The sequence below is a fragment of the Perca fluviatilis genome, chromosome 2 (genome assembly GCF_010015445.1).
Source record: "Perca fluviatilis chromosome 2, GENO_Pfluv_1.0, whole genome shotgun sequence".
NCBI lineage: Eukaryota > Metazoa > Chordata > Actinopteri > Perciformes > Percidae > Perca > Perca fluviatilis.
This window is the reverse complement of record NC_053113.1, coordinates 42,490,796-42,514,021: the sequence shown is the minus strand read 5'-3', so window position 1 is coordinate 42,514,021 and position 23,226 is coordinate 42,490,796. Positions and strand designations below refer to the sequence as shown.

The window sequence follows — 23,226 nt, the reverse complement described above, 5'->3', positions numbered from 1 at the left end:
CAACAAGCAATTTAATGATTGGGTGCATCTCAAGACTGTTCCCCCATGGTGCTTCTCATCTACAAATTTATCAGTGGGGATAAGGGGATCATTGTACTTAAGAAATTCACACGAGGAACTATGTTCATTTTAACCACAGCAATCCTGGACCATAGCGATGCCAGCAGCACAGACCAATTGGCCAGAACCCTTTGAACACTACTTAGTATAGTTTCATAGTTGTCCCAGACAACTCGCTGTAGCGATGCGTGAATGGTGATGCCCAAATATGTAATTTTGCTTTGGGTTGGTATTGTATCACTAATAGTTAATAATGAATGAATTAATTAATTAATTAATAGTTAATATAACTAATAGACAGTCACCTGTCTGTTGTTATCATTTTCATATTTAAACATCAATTCGGAAAACAGAATTGATCTAAGATGGTCCCAGGCTAAGCCTGTTTGTATTCAACTCTTTGTAGCCCAATTTAGCCTTCTTAATTTCATGTTTAATCTCCTTTTTGTAAAATATTTATCTCAGAGATGTTGCCTTGCTTAAATGCAAACTTGTTCTTGTTTTATAACACTTTTAAGGTGTTTGCTCACCAAGGTTTACTGTTAGGGATAACAATGTCCTCACAATATGATACCCATGAGCTGATCACTTCTGTGAGTTTGTTGATGTCCCGAGATGATTCTATAAACTCCTCCCACGCTGGGCAGTCCAGACAGCCTTGCAGCATCAGTGTTGCCTCCCCCGACCAGAGTTTTACTTTTCTGGTGAACACTTTCCCACTCTGTGGGCATGTACGTTAAGCTGGAATGTGTTGTGCACACAGTTGTGATCAGCCGTCCCCAACGGGGGGAGTGGGATGTATTTGTAAGCTCCTTTAATGGAGCGATAATATTGATTCAGTATCTTGCCTTTTCTGGTGGGGCTAGACACATATTTGTAAAGTCGCCCATAATTAGATTAGGAGCATCAGGAGACCGCAGCTGTAGTTTCTGTAGGATCAGTTCTGAGGCGATGCTCTCGCTAGCCTTCGGGTTAATATAAACCACAGTCACAACAATCTGTGGAAATTCCCGAGGAAGGTAGAATAGACGCATGGAAACAGAAAGCAGTTCAATATCCTTGGTGCATAGGCCCTCTCTTACAAGGACACATCTAGTTCTTTTGGTCATGACACAGCCTTCATCACCATATATAGGTGAGTGTAGGAACAAAAATTGACCGGTAGATCGAAAGCTTTGCCTTCCGGCTTGGTGCAGTAGACCGAATGTAATACCGGCCCGCAGCTCCAATTCTCCAGCCAATCTCTCTCTCCATTGAGGGAACAAGACCCTGAGTTACTTGAACTTCACTTGGGGTAAGAGTTAATTCTCTATTCCCCAGTAGGCACTCCATCTTTTTCCTGGGCGTTGTAACACAATAATACGCTGATATCTGTGTTGAACCCAGTTAGATCCGGAACGCTGGTCTGGGCTCCCCTTATTTTTATTTTTTTTAACAATGTTTTCATTGATTTTTCATTGCAATTACAACCTTTAACAACCCCCCCTCCCCGTCCCCGTCACTGTCCCAGCCCACAACAAAATGTCTCTCTTAACCTCTGTTGTACTCTAACAGCTAAAAAACAAAAAGCAAATGATATGACAATATCACATGTACAGAACAATGGCACCTCCAGCAAAGCCATGATATGCACAAATACAAAAACAAACAATAATTGTACCTCTGTTGTCACCCTCCAAGACATGCCTCAGTCCTCAGTCCTCAACACTTATTGAATTTTAGGTATCCTGTCCCGCATTATCCCTCTGTAGAAGCTCCCTTATGTCTCCTTTATAAACTGGTCAAATGTTTTCCAGATTTTCTCATATACCCCCAATTTGTTTTTTAATACAGTACAGGCCAAAAGTTTGGACACACCTTCTCATTCACTGCGTTTACTTTATTTTCATGACTATTTACATTGTAGATTCTCACTGAAGGCATCAAAACTATGAATGAACACATAACTATGTACTTAACAAAAAAGTGTGAAATAACTGAAAACATGTCTTATATTTTAGATTCCTCAAAGTAGCCACCCTTTGCTCTGATTACTGCTTTGCACACTCTTGGCATTCTCTTGATGAGCTTCAAGAGGTAGTCACCTGAAATGGTTTTCCAACAGTCTTGAAGGAGTTCCCAGAGATGCTTAGCACTTGTTGGCCCTTTTGCCTTCACTCTGCGGTCCAGCTCACCCCAAACCATCTCGATTGGGTTTAGGTCCACTGACTGTGGAGGCCAGGTCATCTGGTGCAGCACTCCATCACTCTCCTTCTTGGTGAAATAGCCCTTACACAGCCTGGAGGTGTGCTTGGGGTCATTGTCCTGTTGAAAAATAAATGATGGTCCAACTAAACGCAAACAGGATGGGATGGCATGTCGCTGCAGGATGCTGTGGTAGCCATGCTGGTTCAGTATGCCTTCAATTTTGAATAAATCCCCAACAGTGTCACCAGCAAAGCACCCCCACACCATCACACCTCCTCCTCCATGCTTCACGGTGGGAACCAGGCATGTAGAATCCATCCGTTCACCTTTTCTGCGTCGCACAAACACACGGCGGTTGGAACCAGAGATCTCAAATTTGGACTCATCAGACCAAAGCACAGATTTCCATTAGTCTAATGTCCATTCCTTGTGTTTCTTGGCCCAAACAAATCTCTTTTGCTTGTTGCCTCTCCTTAGCAGTGCTTTCCTAGCAGCTACTTGACCATGAAGGCCTGATTCGTGCAGTCTCCTCTTAACAGTTGTTCTAGAGATGTGTCTGCTGCTAGAACTCTGTGTGACATTCATCTGGTCTCTAATCTGAGCTGCTGTTAACTTGCGATTTTTGAGGCTGGTGACTCGGATGAACTCAGCAGCAGAGGTGACTCTTGGTCTTCCTTTCCTGGGGCGGTCCTCATGTCAGCCAGTTTCTTTGTAGCGCTTGATGGTTTTTGCGACTGTACTTGGGGACACATTCAAAGTTTTCGCAATTCTCCGGACTGACTGACCTTCATTTGTTAAAGTAACGATGGCCACTCCTTTCTCTTTACTTAGCTGATTCGTTCTTGCCATAATATGAATTCTAACCAATAGGGCTGTCGGCTGTGTATCAACCTGACTTCTGCTAAACACAACTGATGGTCCCAACCCCATTAATAAGGGAAAAAATTCCACTAATTAAACCTGACAAGGCACACCTGTGAAGTGAAAACCATTTCAGGTGACTACCTCATGAAGCTCATTGAGAGAACACCAAGGGTTTGCAGCGCTATCAAAAAAGCAAAGGGTGGCTACTTTGAGGAATGTAAAATACAAGACATGTTTTCAGTTATTTCACACTTTTTTGTTAAGTACATAATTCCATATGTGTTCATTCATAGTTTTGATGCCTTCAGTGAGTCATGAAAATAAAGGAAACCCATTGAATGAGAAGGTGTGTCCAAACCTTTGGCCTGTACTGTATATATGTAAATCTCTCCATTGTCATACATTGCGCCATATTCATGATCCAAGCACCAATTGTAGGTGCCTCCATTTTCTTCCAGATGAGAGCTGTAGTCATTTTTGCCTGTTTATAGCAAAATCAATACATTTATATTCTTGGGGTTTCAGATTCAGATGTGTTGTATACAGGTGCAACAATATAATCGTAGGGTCAAGTGTAATGTTCAAAGACAAGATGGGCATAGTTTTATTGATTATCCCCCTCCATAATGTTTTAATTTTGTCACACTCCCAGACAGTGCTTAAATGTTACATTAGCCTCATTGCATTTAAAATAAAGGTCAGGTATATTACTGTATATTTATTTAACAGGAGTTGTGTATGTATGCATCAGCCAATTATATTGGAGTAGCTTTAAATTAGAGTTTGCTGTTTGTTTCTGAGATGCGTTACAGGTTATCGTTTTCTGAAATGTCCTTTTTTAAGTCCGCCCTCCATGTCTCAAGTCTGGTTATTGATGTTTCTTTAGAGCCATATGCAAGCCAGTTATATATTGATGAGCTAAAACCCCTCACTGTTAGAAAAGTCCGTAGAAATAATAATAATATACTGTGTTAATATGAAGGTGTTTTCTGAAACAATTTTTCACAGGTGTTTTTCTGTATTTTGATTTTTTTTTGGATTAACAGAAATGCCCATTAAAGGTACAGAGGATATACTGTAAATCTACAGAATTTACCGTTTCTGGATTAACAGAAATGTCCTTAAACTTAACGGAAAAGGTACTGGTAATATTCTGCCAGGACATCCGTTTTTCTACTTATTCCTTTCTTTGCCCATATCTGGAATCCTGCATCTAGCTTGCCTGGTTTAAATGAAACATTGCCCCACACTGGGCTGAATTGTGACAGAGAGTCCAATATGTTCATGTATTCTTTTACCTCATACCATACATTAACCATATTAAGAACTATAGGATGAGCAGTATGTCTTCTTAAGTACTTTAGCTTAGCTGAATACAGGTACAAATGCAGTGGTACCTTAACGGAGCATTATTCCATGTCCATCCACGACGGAGCATCTCCAGAAGAAAAATAAAACATTATAGTCATAGATATAGATTATAGTTCTCAATTGTGTTTCTAAATAGTACCAATAAAGATTTGGACATTTCACCCCCCTGTATCAAATGGAAGATACAGCAGAGATAAGCGGATTCGAGGACATTTCTTATTCCATATAAATTTCCTGAAGAGCGCTGTGAGTTTCTTAAACATTCCTGTGGGGGGATATTTTCAAATAAATACATGACTTTAAACAATATGTTAATTTTTTTTATATATTTATTCTCCATATCATAGATATATGTAAGTGCATCCACCTTTTTATAGATTTTATTTATTGAGTTCATTATTACTTTATAGTTTGCTGGTGCTATAGTTTCTAAATGAAGTGTTATTTTGAGACCTAAATATGTAAAATTAGATGAGAGCTTGAAAGTAAATAAGTATTGGTTTATATTTTGTCTTTCATTTCCGTTAAGCAGCATTAGTGATGATTTAGAAGCATTTACTTTATATCTGGAGAGTACCAAACAGGCCAATTAGATCTAAAAGTTCTGGTATGGTATAATATGGTATTTAATTGTTTTAAGAATACAATTACATCGTCAGCAAAAAGAGCTTTTCTATGATCTTGGTTGCCAATTGTTATGCCATGTATTTGTCTACTAGATCTAACTACTATTGCTAGTGGTTCAATAGCTAGTATGAACATACAGTAAGTGGTGATAGAGGTGAACCTTGGGGGCAACCTCTTGTAATACAGAAGGACTCAGACTTGACTTGAGACACCACTTAATTTGTCAGAACCTCAGCTATAGGGTGGAGATGTAATAGTTTGATCCAGTTAAGGAAAGTATTTCCAAAACCAAATCAAGCTATAACGTCAAAGATACAAGTCCACTCAACCCTATTGAAGGCCTTCGCCGTGTCAAGCAAGAGAAGAGCTGTGTCTTTATCTTCTTTTTGGCAGTACAATACATTAAGAACGCGCCTTACATTATGGAATCCTTGCCTTCCCTTTACAAATCCATTTTGGTCATCCACCACAATACTTGGAAGCATGCCCTCTAGCCTTTTGACCAAAATTTTACTGAGGATATTTTTTATCAGTGTTTATTAAACTTATAGGTGGCATATTCTCTCATTTAGTGTTATGTTTTCCTGGTTTTGGAAGCAGGATGATTAAGGCCTCTCTCATTGAGGCAGATAGCCATCGTTGTTAGATTCTAGATACATCTCATAAAGCGGAGTTGCCAAGTTATCTTTAAAGTATTTATATAAGTCAATTGGGAGGCCATCTGGCCCTGCCGCTTTCCCAGCCTTCATGGAACCTATAGCTTCTGATATCTAAACCATGCTTTGTTGTTTATCCAGGCCTTTATCATAAAAATTGACTCTGAGCCTCAATAAGTTCGCAGCAGCCTTATGGTATGTTATTGCATTATATTGAGTTCTAAGAAGTAGTAACTGTTAGGAGATTTCATTTTCATTTTGCAGTCTTTTGTTTTCAAGCATTTTCATTTTGGATTCCAGATCTCTAATTATATCCTGTGCTTCTTTTGTTTTCCTGCTTGTGTAGCTTATAATTTCTCCTCTAATCAATGCCTTAAAGGCTTCCCATCTAATTGTGGCCGTTGTCTGGGATGTGTTGAACTCAAAGTTATCAAAAATTTTGTTTTCCCACGAACTGCAGAAATTATTTGTCCTGCATCCATTTTGTTTGAAATTTCCATTTAGGAGATTTACATATCAACTTCACATAGACCAGTGATACAGCTGCATGATCCAATATGGCTGTACTGTTATAATGGCAGCATCTGATATAAGAAAGAAGTTCTGCTGACATCAAACAGTAATCTGTTCTAGAGTGGCTTTTGTTGGCTCCCCTTATCTTATTGTAATCTAATTTTAATATATTTTTCAGTCCATACCAGTTAACATTAAAAAATCCTTCTTTTCTTCGTTAGACCGACTTATTTCATCATTCATTTGGAATGGTATTGGTCCTGCAATATAAAGTCACTGTCCACCTGCCAGTCCAAGCCCACAGACACTGAAACTCCATGTTGGCTAGCCTAGAGGCATAATCTGTCTCTTCTACTTCTCTACATTCCATCCTTTGCTCAGCACTTCCTTACTCCGGATTTCCACAGGATGCAGAACGGCAAATTCACGTAGAATAGAACAACAAAACCAGCAACAGTTAGTTTCCATCCAGAGGAGTAGAGGGGAAACAACTCTGTGCTGTGTTTTCAAGGTGTAGTGCAGGAAAATATGATCTGCTGTGAGTATGGTGTATTTTATTTTGAAAATTAACCGGATGTTTTATTTTGCTTCTGTGCTCAACTTCCTGTCTTGCACTATCTGCCGTGTGCTGAATTGCTGCGGAGCTCATCCGGCAAAAATAGAAGCTCTGCGTATCTGCTCCGGAGGACTGCAGATCGCCGGAGCTGGGACGCAGTCGGAACGCAGCCGTTATGCAGTCAGTGGAAATACACATATTGACTTTAATGGAAACCTAATGACTCCGCCGCCATTTCGGAGCCGTTCCGCAGCCGTTCCAAAGCCGTTCCACAGCTGTTGGAAATTGGGGGTAAGGCCCACTTATATCAAATCCAGTCATTTCCGGTTCTATTAAAATTTGTAAACAATTCAGGCTATCAAATGTAAGATCTCTCAATTGGTATCCCTATTGTGAAAAAATCAGGCTCCCCCACCCACTCCATTACTGATGGAACTTTTAAAATCTGGAGACTCAAGGAGATAGTTACTTTAGAAGACTTATTTATTGGCGATACTTTTGTGTCTTTTAATCAGCTCTCCAACAAGTTCAATTTAGCTCAAGCTCCCTGCTGTAGGTATCTGCAGATTCTGGATTTTTCACGCTCTAAATTAAGTCACTTTCTAGCTCTTCCCCCTAAAAACCCAATTGTAACTTATTCAAGATTATATCCCTGTCAGTAAAGGGTACATTAGTATAATTAGAACAGAGCTGGGCCTCTGGCTACACAACACACACACACACACACACACACACACACACACACACACACACACACACACACACGGAGTGCAGAGTGTAGGCTAAATTTCCTGCGCTGAGGAGAAAAATAACAATGGTAATGATAGCTTGTGGTTGCCCTCACTGCGGGGGAAGCCAAAACACACCACACACACACACACACACACACACACACACACACACACACACACACACACACACACACACACACACACACACACACATACACACACACACACACACACACACACACACACACACACACACACACACACATACGCTGCTACCAGTAGTGTATAATTTCAGTGACAGAGCAGTGTGGCTTGGAAAGCAATTAGGATTAAACCTGAATGGCATACACACCTTGTACACACACACACACACACACACACACACACACACACACACACACACACACACACACATTGTGACCAGGGATGGAGTGGGACCAAAAAAATCTACCGGGAAATTCTGTAAACCACCGGCTCTCGGGGTGGGTGGTGGGGGGTGATCCACACTAGCCCAACGCAAGTAGGGCATTGGAACTGACTGCCAAGCTATCTTATGCCACAGCCGGCCAATTTGAGAAAAGGAAAGCCACTGACCTACCTTACAGGTTCCAGATAAGGTGAGTGGAGGGTTCGAGTTTTAAACTGATTAGGTGTAATGTTTTCATAACCCAATGTGTACTTCTAGCTTTGGTTGCTCAAGACAGTAGGCTACACACCCTTCCACTTCCTGTTAATATGTCTTTTTATTTTGGAATTTTGAATAGAGTTCCGAAACGGCAGTTTCACAGGATCCAAACAAACTTTCAAAGTGGTAGACATGTGCCATCATTTATAGCTACCTAGTACATTGTGTTTTAATAATGTGTTTTACCTGCTAGGCAGCAGAGTAGCCACATATATAAAAAATATACTAACGTCATAGAACCGACCAGGGCTATGCCATTTGGGGAGGGGCCGCTCACTGATCCCCCTATATTTCTGAAAATCCTAGACATGGTTGTGATTGTGAACACAGCCTGTGTTTGTATTGAAATAAGAGGCTGCTGTGGCCCGCTGTACGGGGTTGAGCAGAGGCTGCACAGTTTGACCAGCGGGCACTGGCCACACACCAGGCCGCCGGATGAAGAACTTGCAATGTATAACTATTATCAGACCGGCCCTCGCTGCCTCAAAACACTACCGGCCCACCAGGAAAAGTCCAGAGTCTCCTGATTGCCACTATGTTACTGATTGTGACTTGAACGCATCGATACAATGTGTTCCTGCCATCAGGCCCAGTCTCCGTTGGACTCTGTGGACATTGAACTCATGATGTGTGAGATCTAATGAAGCAAGTATGATTAGAGTAACAGGAAGCTCCACAACACTACAGGACACGTCTTTGACACAACTGTAGAGATCAGGAAACATATCTATTCAATTCTCCTTCTTTTACATTTAGTGTGTGTCAGCCTGCAAGAGTGCAGCATTATACACACACACATCAGCTCCTTAGGACACAATATGTGTCTTTGACATACTCAGAGAAAAGCTTCTAACATCTGAAATGAATTGCGTAGATCTTATTGTTTAGTTTAACGAAAAGAAAGCAGGCACAGTGACTTTGATGTGACCCGCTTCCTGCATGGTGAACCCTCTTCTTCAAGCTCCAGTATGTCAGCCTGTCTTCTCCTGCCAGACTCAACACGTGATGAGCTGAGACAATGCACATATCACTTTACACCATGCCAAAAGCAACGGATAATAAAAACCGTGATCAAGACAAAGTGATCTATAAGGAATGTGCTTGCACATATTTCACATATTTTACCGATGCTGCGTCTTGTTGTTGTGTTGCGGCCAACTGGCAATTTTCGGTTCTGAAAAGTGAAGCCAAAGCTTTAGCTTCTTAAAGCTGCATTCTCTCTAATGTCCAGCAGGAGGCGACTCCACCGGCTCCAAAAAGAAGTCTGTTCCTATAGAAGTCTATGAGAAAATGAGCCTACTTCTCTCTTGATTTATATCCCCAGTAAACATTTTCATAGTGAGTTTATGGTCTATGAAATCTCTGTCCATCTGTGTCTGTGTTTTTCCATCCGTCCGTTAGGAATCTCACTACCCAGTCCCAGAGGGGAGCTGCAGTGAGGGGGAGGTGGAAGGTGGAAGGTGGAGGCAGGTCTGTTCCCTTAGGTGCAGATGAGAGGAGAAATAGAACACTAAAACTGAAATGACTCTGGTCTTCTTGAATTTAAAGGATGAATAATTCTGGTTTCTTACAATGTTTTGAGGTTTGGCCACCACTCATAATGGCATATTGTTTGGTTCGCAACAATTCTGGGTTATCGGAGCCCAAAGGAACACCTCCACAATGTTTTGTTTTGTCCAACCAAATTCAAAATCTTTGTTTTGGGGTTTGTTCAGGACACCCCCTTCTGTCGCTAGCAATGATGACGCAGTGATTAGTGACGATTCTCTCTGACCAATCAATCAGTCCTTCCAGAAAAACTGAGTTTTTTTGTGAATCCTTGATTATGCGGCACGTTTTCTTAAAAAATGCGATGGATTATGCGGGATATTTATGCAATTTTATGCGATGAAATTGCGGGAACTTGCAAAAAATGCTGGAACTTGCAAAAATTGTGGGAACTTGCAAAAAACGTTTGATGAAAACGAGAAGAAAAAGTGATTCCACACCCTGCTTTTTTAAAACTTAATTTCCAAAAGTAGTTTACAGATATTCAGTCATTGCAATAAATAAACAAATAAGATACAACAATATATACAAATAATATAATATGAAAGTAAAAATAAAAGTAATAGTCTAAACAGAGGGAAATAAAAGATACAAAAGAGACAGACTTTCAAAAATCGTTAATAATATAGACAGCAGGAGCACTTACACAAAGAAATTTGAGTAGACATCAGATATTAAGATAGCTTTTTTATTGGATACCAACTTAAGAGACTCAAAGTACATGTCAAATTCAACCTCCAACACCTGCTTTTCGATGATGTTCACGTCTCGTAATTACGTCACTTCATAACATTCCCATGGCAACAGGGGAAAATGGCTGCTCTTGTGTGAAGTAAACGCAAACAAATTTCAACTTTCTGCTAAGATATATGTGACTTTTTTGCAACAGAAATGCGGGGATTATGAAATCATGCAAGCACCGCATATTTTACGCGGAAATCGGCAATTTATGCGGCGAAAGTGCGGCATATTTGAAAAAATGCGCCCCCCGCATGAATATGCAGACTTTGGCTGATTATGCATTGAATTATGCGATCGCATAATCGCGTTTTTCTGGAAGGACTGATCAGTAGTCTACAGGTTTTCACGTCACCTTTTGGTACCACCTCAGCTCACTTGGTACTAAAAAAAGTACCTGTTAGCAGGTACCAGGGACTTTTTTTCATAATGAAAAATCAAAAAAGGCAAGTAGAGTCGAGGCGAGTCAAGCAGGTCCCATGTAATGGAAAAACGCCATTAGACACAGATCAGACCTATCTGCAGAAGCACCTCTCTAAATCATCATGGCAACATTCTTGCAGATTAAGCCTTCTCATTACCCGGTGCACCCTTTTTTTTTTATTGTGTTTTCTTTTTTGTTGTTGTTGCCCCTCTGAAGAAGGCACCCTACATTTTGGCAGAGCACCAGGAGAAGAGGAAGTCATTTTCATGTGCTAACCTTTCACTTCCCTCTCCTACTGTGTTCCTGTCTCCTCACACTGTGGCCCAGCACCTTATCAGTCTAATGCTGGCTGACTAAGTGGGCTTTTACCTACTGGCTCTCAGGTGCTAATCCCTGCTCATAGCTGACGGACTAGCTGAGGGCTCTTTCTAACCCTCAGACAGAGTCTGATAAAGGCTTCCTGCTGCTCAGTTCTCACTAATAGCCTCCTCACAATCTGACATGACTGACTTCATGACCTCATACACCTACAGCCCTCCCTTTCCATGCACTCATTCCTTATTCCTCCATTACCTTGCCAAACTCAAGAGAAGGATGTTCTGAAGGTATGCATGTTTGTTGAAGTGTAATGCTATCTTTCTCCTTCTTTTCTTTTCTCTCTATCTTTTTGACTCCTCTGGCCTCCTCTGAATGATGAGCGAGGTAGCAGGTGTAAAGAGCTGACTGTGGTGAAAAGAGAGAAACACAGGCTGAACCAATACCTCTACAACCTGAATGTTTGTCCTGAATGACTTTTCTGTTCTTTAGCACTACTCGGCGTCCTGAGTATCCACAACACACAATAGTAATATATTGTGTATTATTGTAGCACTTCTGACTTCCAAGTTAAATGGACTTACAAGGTAAATGTAACACGGCATTATACACCAGAGATCTAAAGCGAGATAAGTTTACAGGCCATAGAATGATCGATATTCATGGTCTCCAAAGAATGAGTTAAAGTCTTTTTGACATAATAATAATAAGAATAATAAGAATAATAATAATACAATAATTGTAGTTGTTGTATGGGGGTTTAAACAACTTCAGACCTAAAGAAGTCTTACATTATAATTATTATAACCTGATTAAACTGTACTGCTTGCTGGTAGGTAATCTAAGCTCTGCAATGGCTTCTTCCTAATGCTGGTATTCTTGCAGGTGGTGTTTCTTGCATTCTACTTTACTCCAGCTTGTATTTGGTACATCTGTGGCAGTGGGCACTTGATATCAAATGTAAATGAGACACTGATTGAATCTGACTGGATTCTGTCACGTTGTTTACAAGGGTACTGGGCATTTCAAAGAGGCAGGAAGCAAATTCACATGTGATCAGCAGTTAGCCAGTACTTGTCTGCAGTTACCAAGAATAGAGGCCTGTCTGCATTAGACAAGTATGCATGTCCCTATGTGCGTACAAAATCATAATGATTAAGATAATAACACATCCCGAGGACACACTCATCAAAACAGTGCTCCATAGTGTCAATAGGGCTCAATTGAGAAACCAGTGAAAAGTATAATACAGTAATGAACACTAGAAAGCTGATTGTGTTGTAGTCTAAGGGCAGACTCCAAGTTTCTCCTGAAAGATATAAAGTGAGTTTGTTTCCCTCTAAAAGCCTTGCCATGGCGTCCTCCGGGTTACAGATAAGTCAGTAAATTTGAGTAAATGCAGGCTTCGCTTATCCTGTGCAAATGTGCCACACGGAACTCAGATGTGGGCAGGTAATTTCTAAATCACACAAGGTCCCCAGATGATACTTATCCTGTGAAAATAAGGCTTAGGTTTATTACTGTAAGGCTCAAAATAAATATAAAATAGCTTGGTTTAGGGTGTTCTTGTTTTATTGGCAGCCTAAGCCTGTAACTGTCTTTATGGTGGTTGGGGATTGCTTGTTTAACGGATCACACTTTCTCTCCCCCTTTTCCGAAATGAGGATTTACTGGCTCCGCTGACCAAGATGGACTTTTCATTAAGTGCCATCATCAGGTCAACATTTAATTTGGTCTAATTCTTGGGTTTATGACCATTACCTACAGAACTAATGGCACTCCCATAAGCCTCAGCTGCACTTTGTGATGAATACAAATATATGCTAACATTCAAAGTGATGATAATGAGCATGGTAAGTATTATACCGGCTAAACATCACCAATATGCGGTCTAAGTACAGCCTCACAGGGCCACTAGCATGGCTGTAGACTCTTAGCTGTGTGGGTCACTCTTGGTGTAGGCACTGCTGTAGGCTCTGTGAGTGAAAACATATTCTTACATGGCCACACCTTCTGTTTGAAGCTTCTCTCTGGGTTTGTAGGATTTTCAATGGGTATATTCTTCTTCCATTGTCATTTCCAAGTGTGTACATATGTAGGTGTGTTTGCAGTTGGATCAGTCACGTCTCTGACTTTGTGGTGCATTGTTCCACTCAGTTTCTCAGCCTCTCAGTTTCCCATCCTGTGGACTAAAGCAGTAATCTTTGGAGTTGAATACTCTGACTTCAAACCAAGTCCATGACCTCTTTATTCTGCCTCACTCTTCCATCTGCCACTTTCACTGTACTTTTTTTACTTACTCTTTATTTTCTGTCTCTACTGTGGATTGTTTTTTGCTGACAGGGAAATAATGTGGTGAGGTTGAAATTTTCAGAAGAAAAGGCTTAGTTTGACCTGGTCAGCAGAGTGAGGAAAGAAGTCCTGTGCGAAGGACAGTAATCTTACAACTCTGCTGAATCGCTCAGGTTATAAAAGTGTGAAACCAAGGATGGAGGATCAGCTGGGCCAGTAGAAGCCACACTGTTGGGTCAGCTAGGGCTGAACAGAGGTGGATATTTCAAATATGAACAATGTAGTTAAATATATAACACTTGAATATGAGTGAATAAATGGTAAAATAATGGATGTTATTAGGGTCTTTGGCTACTAGATGCTCTAAAGAATAGAGAAGCCTGTTTTTTTGTTCAAAGCCCTGACTGATGAGTTATTATTCCTTACACTCTTGCCATGAGGTTTAATGATCTATGTTATTATTCACTTAAAACTACAACTGATACTTCCTTGCTTGATTATCAGAATCCAAAGGGGCATTCTTCACCTTGAATTCTGCAGGGAAAACTGCTGGTGTAGGTGGTGTGTCCCCAAGTTTGAAAAAGAAACTCAGCAAAAGTCCCCTCTTGGATGCCCTTATGGTAAATAAAACAAAGTGCCCTTCAAGTGGAGAAAACTTGATGTAGTGCCATATAGTTTGCCCTCCATGCTAGAAACTTTACTGTGCGCTGGTGCCCCCCACATGCAGCTGGTGGGTGAATGAAAAAAACTGGGTTCATCTGAATAGTCACATACACGCATTTCATAGTCCCAACAAATATAGATATAGTGATGTGTTTTTGGCATGCAGGCTTTATCACTATACCAGTGTCAGGTAGATGGAAACATGCACAGCTTTGAAGGGACAGTGAAGCAACAGAGACACGTGCAGTAGCAGTGGTGGTTGGCTGCTACACACCACACGGACTTCATTAAAGGCTGATTACTGAAACAATTGTAATGGTGTATGCATTCCTAACGCACGCACACACACACACACACACACACACACACACACACACACACACACACACACACACACACACACGGCTCAGTGGTAGAGCGGTCGCCTGCCAATCCAGGTTCGATCCCTGACCCTGCAGTCCCATGTGGAAGTGTCCTTGGGCGTGTGAATGTGTATCTGATGAGCAGGTGGCACCTTGTATGGCAGCCTTGGCCACAGTGTATGAATGTGTGAATGGTTCCTGTACTATGTAAAAGCGCTTTGAGAAGTCGTTAAGACTAGAAAATCGCTATATAAATACAGTCCATTTACACGCTAGTCAGTGTTTACATGAAGCAATACTGCAAATTGGATGCATTTGCCTCTGCTTCAGTAGGCATGCAGGCTTTGGAGTAGGCAGCAGTAAGAGACAGTGAGTGGCTGCCTTGTGAATTACGAGGGGCTTCCACTCCCTTGGATTAGTGCAAATGCTAATCACTGCCCTCATTAATCTTCTCCTAATTCCCAATTAAGCCTGAGACTCACTTCGTCTGGCTGGAAATGCAATTCCCCAGATACCTAGCAGCCCTGGGGCCAGGCAGGCTCCGAGCCTCACACCTGACTACAGCCAGAACCAGGGCTAAACACTTTATGACCTTATCTTTGTCCTCTCAATGCAGCTGGTCTTAATGTACAGAACAGCTGCTCTAGAAGATAGCAGTGTCAGTTGGAAGGACTCACTATACTGGATGAAGTGATGTTTCCGGAGCTGGTCATCTCTTGTTTCTTAAATAAAGTGAGTGTTGGGGTGGGTTTAGTTTGGTGGCAGGACCAGAAGCTGGCTTTGATTGTAGGATGAAGACACCGTAAGATGTGAGTTCCAGTTGGATGAAAGGGACAGTGCTGGCTGCAGCAGCAGCTATGATGGGATGGAGACGGAGTGCTGTTTAATGTCTCTGATAGTGCTTATGGGCAATAGATGAGGAATGTTAAGGAGCATTGGATTTCATAATAGGGCTATTTCACAAAACCAAGATAAGGAATTAAGCCAGGATTTCCCAGTTATCCTGGCTCAATTTAACCTTGACTCGGTTTCACAAAAGCAGAGGCACTTAAGTTACCATGGAGATTTATTCTGTACAGCTAGCCTGGTCCAGACCAGGCTAACAGCCAGGAAATCCTTCACTCAGCAGTGCTTTTACCTTCAGCCTGCATTAAAATATAACAGGTGCATATTGCTGTTCAGTTAACTACTGTATATTATTAAAGTTGTGACCATTCTTTTTTCATGTGACATTGTTACTGTTATATTGCTGAATGAAGATTGCTGTTCATATTGTTGTTAGAAGTTTGATGACTATATTACTGCAGTTGTACTGTAGTGGACCAATGCACCTTGAATTATTTTAGTTGATTCATTTTTTCTTAAATTCTTTAACAATAAAGGATCATGTTTGTTCCTCTTCCATGTGCGTTGGCATTCTTAGCACACAATTTGTGTTGTCCAGTAAACTGGGACTATTATTTTGGAGGATTGTACAATTTTAAGAACATATCCTAATTGTACAATCCTCCCAAAATATAGACTTCGTTCACTGGACCAGTAACTATCTAGTGTTGTAGGCTACTGTACATTCATGTGACAACAGGGAGAGGACACCTCAATGGTTTTTTACCTTATATTTAACTTGGGGGAAATAACTGATAAATGTACTCTGTTACATTCATGTTTACAGTGTGCATGACATTTATCACTTTATTATCTTCATAGTTTCTAGAGTCCAATTTCTTCAATGTCTTTCTTTTCTATGTCCATATATACGAGGGAGCAAAGCATATAATATGTAAAGAAGGAAACTCGGCCTCTATAAAAAAAAACAAAAAAACTTGAGCGACTGAATGATAGTCTAAAAATAGCCTATACATTTACGAACTACTGCTCTTAACTGAAAGCATTCAATGAGTCACTTTTCATTTGCAAAAATGAACAGTTGTACACTTTGCATTAACAGCGAGCAGTGGAAGTTAATAAATAATTAGGAAATTTATATTTTAGCCCATGCGAGAGTGAGGGAGAATCAGAGTGAGAGAGATATTTACGTATCATATTCTAGCGTTGTAGAAAATTGATCTTCATGGTAAATTTCCTGAGGAACATTATCTTTTGCTTAGTTTTAAGGCAAAGAGTACAACTGTTAATCTGTGCAAATGATTATTAGCCTAATCCTTGAATGGTATGATTATGACGGTTTCAATTCAGAGCAGTGATCAGTTAATGTATTAGTTAATGTAATGTATATGTTTTTTTTGTTTTTTGTTTTTTACAAATAATGTGTTTCACGTTATCATATTTCCATAAGAAGCTGCTGCTCACTCTGTGTAAAGTATGAACAACTCGCGGTCTGTTAAGGAAAGCCGTGAATGCGCATCTATCCAAATTACTTCAGCCTGGCTCGACCTAGTCGCTCCTCCTCTGATAGCACAGATTAGACTAGGTCAAGCCTCAATTTATCGGTTATCCTGGATTTACAAATTCTGTTTTTGTGAAACAGCCCCCAGGTGTCCTTATCAGAAATGATATGTGTTTATGTAAATATTGATATCAGCATCAGAAATTGAGTTTGTTGTGGTCGGTCCAGTCAAATATTACCATGAAACAAAGACAGTTCAGCCTGTGTGTGTGTGCTGTTAAAAGGCCCTAACTTAGTGAACCTTTCAAAGTTCCAGTGTTTTTGGTACAGAATTCCCTCTCGACCTATAAAAGACAGTTGTAGTTACTTGTAGATTTATCAATAAAATGTGACATATTGTTGTAGATTGAGGGTGCTTTCACAGCTGCCTTATTTACTTTGATTAAATTGAACTAGAGTTGATTTTAACCATTGGAGCGGTTCGTTTGGGCAGGTGTGAATGCAGCAATCAAGCGTACCGAGACCACCTCATCAAGGAGGTCTCGGTACGCTTTCAATCCAACTCTGGAGCAGTTGGTTTGTGGTGAGAATGTGATCAGACCTCAAAGCGCACCAACTATATAAACTCCCCTAGTCCGAGCTAATGTCTCCCGTAGTCAGGTGTGCTTAGCAATATGCGATGCGGCAGAGCAGCAAACTGTAGCAGCTTGCAGTTTTTCTCTCTCAGAAATAGACAGCAGTCAAGCTCGCCATCCGTCACTCACATCTCCATGGTAACACCGCTAAAGTTGGAGACAGACGCTGGCAGAGCAGAGTGAAGTCTCGGTGGGCAGAGCTGACATAGTAACGTTGCTCGCAAAACAGTGTCAGATTATTTAAATGAAATGAGCTGGTTTGACCATGGAGATGTCCAGAACACAGGACCTTCTTCCTGCATTTACTTTCTTGCTCCCTCTCCCCAGACACTTCTGACCAATAAGGAGTGAATGTGATTTGTAATGATGCATTTTGGTACGCTAGGTTTTTTCCAGGTGTGAAACTAAACTAAATAAAGGGGAAACCGCTCCAAGTTTACAAACTCCCCAACTGATTTAGACCAGAGCAGCAAACTATAGGTATGAAAACGCCCTTAGTCACCAGTGACTATGTAAAGTATATGCACTCAGCCATGACCACGGACATGTCCTCCCCTCTAGCTCCTTTATCCTTCCACCTGTTTCTCAAACACACTTGTCTGACTTCATAAATCCTGTCTCTGCCAACGGCATCTCTTTTCAAATTGCAACTCCAAATGACACTTATATACACTATGGTTCTGAGTATCTGAAAGTAGAATGATGTGACACATTGGTGGCTCACTCTAAAACATGGATTTAATGATAAGTTACTCTTCAAGTAGATTAACTAAGAGTTTTTGGGATGCTTTTCAATATCGGTTGACCTATAATGATTAAAATATACAGATTATAACATAAAACTATAAAGTTTGGTTTCTGGAGGACAAGAAAGCAGAATTTGGAAATAAGTTTCTTAAATACTACTCCTTTATTTACTGCATATTAAAATGAAATAATAATGTACAAGAAATGTTGTAAAACTGGAAAAGCCCCACATCTGTATGAATATCTATCTAACCCTAATTCCGGAATGACCCCTTGAGGTATTCTTTTCCACTATTATTTATTTCTGTGTCGTGATTTCTTTTATTTATTATTGATATCGCTTGCTCGGTTGTTATTGTCCGTTTGTTGTATTCTCTTGAATATGCCTTTTTGATTGTGAATTAAAAAGAAAACTCACTCACTCTTTGAATACTCAATGCAGCAACTCACACTAAATATTTAATGGGCTTGTCCACTAAAGCTTGGGAGAACTCTACACTAACATGCTAAATATAGCGCTGTGTGTGTGCATCAGCCAGCAGCACTCATGTGAAAGCCACCTGGAAAGAAGTGCTTTTTGAAGAGAGTAATCAGCCACTTAGACAAAACGGCAAGTAAATATTGCTTCCGAAGTTGGCTAATCAAGCGCACTCAACACACACACACACACACACACACACTGCTGCCACTCACATCGACTCAGACAATCCACAGAAGAGCAGACAAACACTGAGGTCAGAGGTCGCAGGAGTTTTGCTTTGGCTTTCCAAGGACAAGGCATCATGGGAACATATATCAAATGTTTAACAGATAGCCTTTGGCCACACAGTTGTACAGTCTGGCCAGTTCCAGCACTATATAGCAGAACAATTTATGGGATTGGCTCCCAGCATTGGGTGGGCTCAGAGCCTCCACATTCCTTTGCCACTACTTTATTAGTTATCGCCCATGACAAGGCAACCAATTTGACTTATGTCAGGAAGTTAGCTGCCATCTCTACAGCGGTTATGTACGCAGCCTCCCCTGCTTCTTTGTAATCTGGATTAATTGATGACACAAGGAGTTAACCAGAATGGATACACATGACACAGGTTGTCATTTACAGTCAGCGTCCCCACGGAAACACTAAGCAATGTGTCAGACTGTATCATGATGTTCCCCACAGTCGCTGTGTTTACATGCCCTCATTGACTATGTGAACTGTTGCAGATGGTAAAGACCACAGTGATACGTGCGTGCGTGCGTGCGTGCGTGCGTGCGTGCGTGCGTGCGTGCGTGTGTGTGTGTGCCGGAACATCCTCAGGCCATTCTCTCTCTCTCCTGACTGTTTCAATCCTTGTTGTGTTGAGGACTTTGACATGAGAATGAAGTGACCCAGTCCAATGTCTTGATTGTGGCTGTAAAGAGAAGGACATGGCTGTGCTGCTGCAGTGGAAACACTGGACTTCCTTTGCATTACATGTACAGTACAGCCAGCTCTGGACAATGAGAAATGAAACAGATTTGCTCTCTTTGTCTCTTCCTCCACCAGGGGTGATCTATACCACCGATATGTTGGACCGCGAGACCAAGGACTCCTATTGGCTGACAGTGTATGCCAGCGACCATGGCGTGGTTCCCCAGTTTGCCACTATCGAGGTGTTCATCCAGGTGGAGGATGTGAACGATAACGCCCCGCTGACCTCCGAGCCGCTGTACCGGCCCTCAGTGGCCGAGAACTCTCCGCGGGATGTTTCTGTCCTCCAGATCCAGGCCCAGGACCCTGACGCCACGCCGCCTGCCGCTGCGGACAGGCTCAGCTACCGCATCGTCAGCGGAAACCCACAGAACTTCTTCACCATCAACAGCCGCACTGGTGAGTAATGGCTGAAAAAGGCTGTTGTGTTTCTCGGGTAGAAGGCAGACTGAAACAATGAGTAGGTCTGAACCTTTTCCATGAATGCTCCTGCTTTCAGCTTGAGTAGCTAACCTGACAGGTGACAATTTGAAGGAGTGTGCTTCAGGCAGTCTCAATTTGTGCCAATGATGAAAACAAGGTTTAAACTACATAGAAAAGTAACCTTTGAAAATGTGAAAGATACTGTTTTAAATGTCAGTTCAGGCGTTTTGGATGGATTGGATAGCAAGCGTAATGCATTCAAGTCCGATTGAAATCCAGTTTCGGCAGTTTCTAGCAAGATGTTGAAAAGGTGTAAATGCATACATATAACACATCTATTCCCTCTGCTCCATGGATAGTGTAACCGTGTCCACGAGCAGTCTGACATCCTCGCTGTCTGATAGTGTTGAAGCTAACTGCTAACTTGCAGAAGGTCTTCTTCCACAAAGCAACATGAAGTGTGTTGCTTCAGTGCTCCCTGTCATAGATCATAGAGTGTGGGCCTTTCAAAAGATATTCTCTCATTTACTGTTTTGATGATGGTGATGCGATCTCATATGCACATGTGATGCTAACAGTTCTCAGTGCAGGACTGTTAACAGTTTCCGTTCTCTGGGCTTTCTTACACTTGGGATGATAACACTACAGTACTTAGTAGGGTTTCAGGATATTGACAAAATGTGATTTTGTACTTAGATCTAATTGTAGGAACTTGGTGCAGCGCCAGATGTTTCAATAATCATCACGTCTATAGTGTGTGTGGGATGAAGAGAACATGAACACACACAGCCCTCTGCACGCTGCCTCACACACACTCCGTTCTGCAGATAAGGCTTGTGCTGGAGACAGGGCCACATATAATTGGCTGTTGCTATATTTAGCTGTCCTTTAGTCAAGATCCCTTTGCTTTGAATTTGATTCTATTCCACCCATTCGTCTCAAGCAACTACTCCTCTCTCTTTCTCTCTCTCTGTCTCTCTCTCTCTCTCTCTCTCTCTCTCTCTCTGCCTTTATTAAAGAGATTCTTGCACTTAGCTTCTTTGTATTGTCATCTTTTATCTCCTCATGTTTTCTCCTTCTGCCATCCTCTAGTACACTCTGATTTAACTCCAACTATGTCCTTTCTTCTCTTGCTAACAGTTTTCCATCGTTTTAGTCGATGGCAGATGTTGAATATTTGATATTGTCGTTATAAAACTTTGATGAGGGACTGCAGATCATCAATAAGCCTGTAGCACTCTTCCTCTGTCCAATCTTTATCATTTCTCCTCTGGTTCTCGCTGGTATCACAGCAGAGTCTATTGGGATGTTATGTCATTGTAACTACAGCAGTACTGGACTGCAGGGCCTTTCTAGGATTTCAGGACATTTGGCACTTAGCCCGGACCTTCAGTATGCACCCTGTACACATGCTAACCACTGTGGCTTACTTTCCAGATGAATAATGAATCGTGATGTTAAAAATAGGAGTGGTTAGTAATTAGTATTAGTATTGAGAAGAAACAGAATACATCCCAACTGCTTTCACATTTAAATGTACCTACCTGTTACGGTTAGCTCCTAGGGTGGAAAAAGGTGATGAGTTGACAATCCTGATGTGAGAGACACAGGTGAGGTTAGATTCAGCGGAGTACAACAACGATCCAAAGTTAAAGGAATACGCCACCGTTTGTTGAAATAGGGTTCACCGTCTCCTCTATACTTATATAGGTGGGCAAATGCATTTTTGTCTCAGTGCATGCATTGTCTTAGTCCGGCGGCGCTGCTGCTAGCTTAGCTTAAGTTCTTCACTAGAGGATTAGACACTGGAGAATAAGGCCTAAGGAGTTACCACATGAGAGCGGAAAAACAATCTGGCGATGAGTAATAGAAGAGCAGGGTTTCTTGTACTGTACAGTAATATGAATAAGTCGTTACCGTTTTAGTCAACACATTCTCACTCCCAGAGTGTCAGAAACCGACGCTTGGTCAGATGTCTTTGGCGTTAGTTACTGACACATAAAGTCTCCTTTAGTCTCAGTCAGACGTACTAGATAGTACGTCTTTTCTGGTCTTGCACGTCCGAAAAAAGATTTTTCACCTTGCTTTTCAGGGCTTCCGTAGAAGTCTGTGGACCAAGTTGCAAATAATTTTTCATTGCTTTCACGTAAAAATGCATCAATGACCACATTCACCAAAATCCATGAACTATTCTATTATTAAATTATACTATTACATTCAGACTACTATATATCTGCAGCACATTGTTTAAATGCTAACAAACTGTTGGATATAACTCATCAGATTAAGTTATATTCAGGCTTAAAGTTCTGCCTAATTAAGGGCGTGGTCACTTTGAGTGATTAAGCCTGTGTGGAAATGAACACCTCTGCTGAAATGTTTAATTCATTAATGATATATGATGACACAGCAGCGTTGTCATTAGACGCTGACTGTAGCGATATCAACATGCAATATCGTTGACGAAATAGACAACGCTAAAATGTAGGTGGAAAAAAACTCTTTATTCCGCTGTCTTCAACCCTCCTTCCTAGCCTGGTAAAACTTCGGACAAATTTGAGATTTGCTCTGCAAGTTCGTCTGGCCAAGAACCCATTCAAGCCCATTTCCAATTTTTCCAAATCGAGGCACCAATCACAATGGTTGAGGCGGGCTTTACATGATAACGATAGCGCAGCAACGGCAAGCAGCTTTTTGTTTACATTCAACATGACGGCCACTGAAGCGCAGCTACCCGTTGATGCCGCTGTCGCTGCTATCTCACCCGCATCGTTGGTCTGATTGGTTGAAGGACTATCCAATTGCGCCCAGACACATTTGAGCGGCGTCCTTTGGTGATGCCCCTTTGGAAATGGGCTGTGAATGAACCTCCCCCAGAGCCACTTTCAGTTACAACTGAGAAGGGTCTGGTGTCAACCAGGCTACCTCCTTCCTAATGATTTTACTTACTTTAACCGACCAGTGTGATAATGCACAAGAGAACAGAAGTTTTTGTGGTTATTGTGCATTAGCCTGGTGCTTGTTGT

General features: G+C 41.3%; 1 protein-coding gene across 8 annotated transcripts in view; it reads left to right on the top strand.

Moving 5' to 3' along the window:
• The window catches only part of fat3a (FAT atypical cadherin 3a), a 228,673-nt gene that overhangs the window by 107,939 nt on the left and 97,508 nt on the right, over positions 1 to 23,226 (top strand). For all 8 annotated transcript variants that reach the window (XM_039791128.1, XM_039791121.1, XM_039791097.1 and 5 more), the window contains exon 3: positions 19,853 to 20,176. In XM_039791128.1, coding sequence (XP_039647062.1) covers positions 19,853 to 20,176 — 324 coding nt within the window. The remainder of the gene's footprint in view (positions 1 to 19,852; positions 20,177 to 23,226) is intronic.